The 2,136-nt window shown below is 25.1% G+C and overlaps 1 protein-coding gene across 1 annotated transcript; it reads right to left on the reverse strand.

Moving 5' to 3' along the window:
* Nucleotides 1-204: 204 nt before the first annotated feature.
* On the reverse strand, nt 205-901 carry LOC131625804 (non-specific lipid-transfer protein 1-like). Its single transcript, XM_058896636.1, has 2 exons — nt 460-901; nt 205-373 (listed from the first exon to the last, which is right to left on the reverse strand). The coding sequence occupies exons 1-2, from the start codon at nt 816-818 to the stop codon at nt 364-366; spliced, it is 369 nt and encodes a 122-aa protein (XP_058752619.1). The 5' UTR covers nt 819-901; the 3' UTR covers nt 205-363.
* Nucleotides 902-2,136: the final 1,235 nt, after the last annotated feature.

Here is a 2,136-nt window from a genome sequence, read left to right on the forward strand (position 1 = left end):
ATTCTCCAAGAGTGAGAGAGAGGTTAGGTTTTGACCGTTGCTATGATTCTCCATGCGAGAGAGAGGGGATATATCGCAGAATAGGGGATTAAGGGCAGGATAAAAAGGATTAAGAGCTGACATTCCCCACTATAAGTATGCGTTGGCAAGTAACCCATAAGAAAAAGGAAAAAAAAAAAATAAAGCAAAATATGGCAAGTAAATTATTCCATTTTAATTTATTAAACTTCTTAAAACTTATCTAATATAGAGTTATTACAATTTTTATCTTTTCTTATCGCTAGATAAGAAGGTGCTAGATAAGAAGGTGTCAAGTTTGGTTTTGAAGATTTCTTTACAATCGACATTCCCCATGTTATAGAATCACTGGACCCTGCACAAAAATGAAAAAAGATATATGAACATGACAGAAATTGAACATATAAGTGTTACTACCAAACAAGAAGTCTCATTACTTACGAGTTGCAATCGACGCTAGGATCAAAAGGAACGGAAAGGTTAATGTTAAAAAGTTGCGGCAGTTGTTTTGATCTGTCAGCTTTGACTCCAAATCTTGAAGCAGCAGGTTTGAGACAATTGCAAACATCTTTTCGAATCTGAGGGGTGTTAGCCTTTTGATTCAAATTACTTAAACCAGCACAACAGTTACCAGGTGGTGTAGGAGGACCAGTTCCTTGCAAAAATGGAAGACAAGGCAACAATGACAAAAGAGCTTCAGGGCATGCTATGTCATCGATTTGGCGTGCCACCAATGGTGTTACTAGCATTCCTAAAACCATCAAAAATATTGAAACAGAAATACATTTTTTCCCTGCCATCTTAATTTTAACGTGTTTAGTGTATGTATGTATGAATGATAACCTATGAATTTTAGAATGATTTTGTCTCAACAAATATGCTTTAATTTATACACAATACTATTTGTTGACCATTAATGGTAAATCATTAGTGTCTTGATTGTTTTTTAATATTGTGTTGATAACGTTTTATAAGATTTATTATTTCATTTAAATTATTTTTATATAAAAGGAATGGTTATAATCTTAATATTCATTATCAAATATATTAATTAAGAGTAGACAAAAAAAAGTTTATTATAAAGACAATGAATTCAAACTATTAAATTTTTTACAATTTTTTATCCAAAAGTAATATTTGTATACTTGAAACGTGTTGCCACATCATATGATCTTACATATTCATTAATTAATATTAATATTATTATATTAAGTATGAGTACACAAAAAGCTTATTATAAATTTTCTAACAATATGGTAATCAATTTTTTTCCTAAAGTAATATTTGTATATTTGAAACGTGTTGCCATATCTGTTTGAATTATAAATAGTAACCGACAGTATTAATAATTATTAAAAAATACACAAAAGAATAATTATTAATATATAAAAAAATTACATTTTTATTTTAATAATATTTAATACTAATTATTATTTTAATTATTATACAAATGCACTGCATGATACATTATAAATTAGGGCTGTTCGTGTGGCACTTTAAATCAATTTTAAGATAAAAATTTATTTAATCCAAAAATAAATTTATTTACGGTCCGATTCAATTTTAAATGATTAATTAAAAGTCTGATATAATCTGATCCAATTTCTTACCATTTAATTTAAATTAACTTTAGAATATCCGGATAATAAAATTGTTTACTTTTAATAAAATTGTTAATAAATAATAGTTTTGATAAAATATATAACATCTATTATATTAAAGAAAAAAGTAATATTACAAAACTAAAATGGTCAACTACTGTTGAAACAAATGAAATAATTAAAAGAATAGATTAAACTAAAATATTGTTAAAAAACTATCTTCAAATAATAAAATTAACACAACATATCATATATATATATATATATATATATATATATATATATATATATATATATATATATATATATATATATATATATATATATATATATATATATATATATATAAAAGAACTTATATGATTCAATAAGTTAGACCAACTAAGTAACACCAACTATTACACTCCTTTTTAATCATTGATTTGAATTTAATCTAACGGTTAGGAACTCATGTGATTCTAACTAAAAATAACCTTTTCCACTTTTGGTAATAAAATAAAAACATGATTCTTTTAAA

This window comes from Vicia villosa, unplaced genomic scaffold, assembly GCF_029867415.1.
Source record: "Vicia villosa cultivar HV-30 ecotype Madison, WI unplaced genomic scaffold, Vvil1.0 ctg.000238F_1_1_3, whole genome shotgun sequence".
NCBI classification, from domain to species: Eukaryota; Viridiplantae; Streptophyta; class Magnoliopsida; order Fabales; family Fabaceae; genus Vicia; species Vicia villosa.

Excerpts from the sequence above, each read along its gene's own strand:
- LOC131625804 (XM_058896636.1), bottom strand. The coding sequence starts at position 818 with ATGGCAGGGAAAAAATGTATTTCTGTTTCAATATTTTTGATGGTTTTA.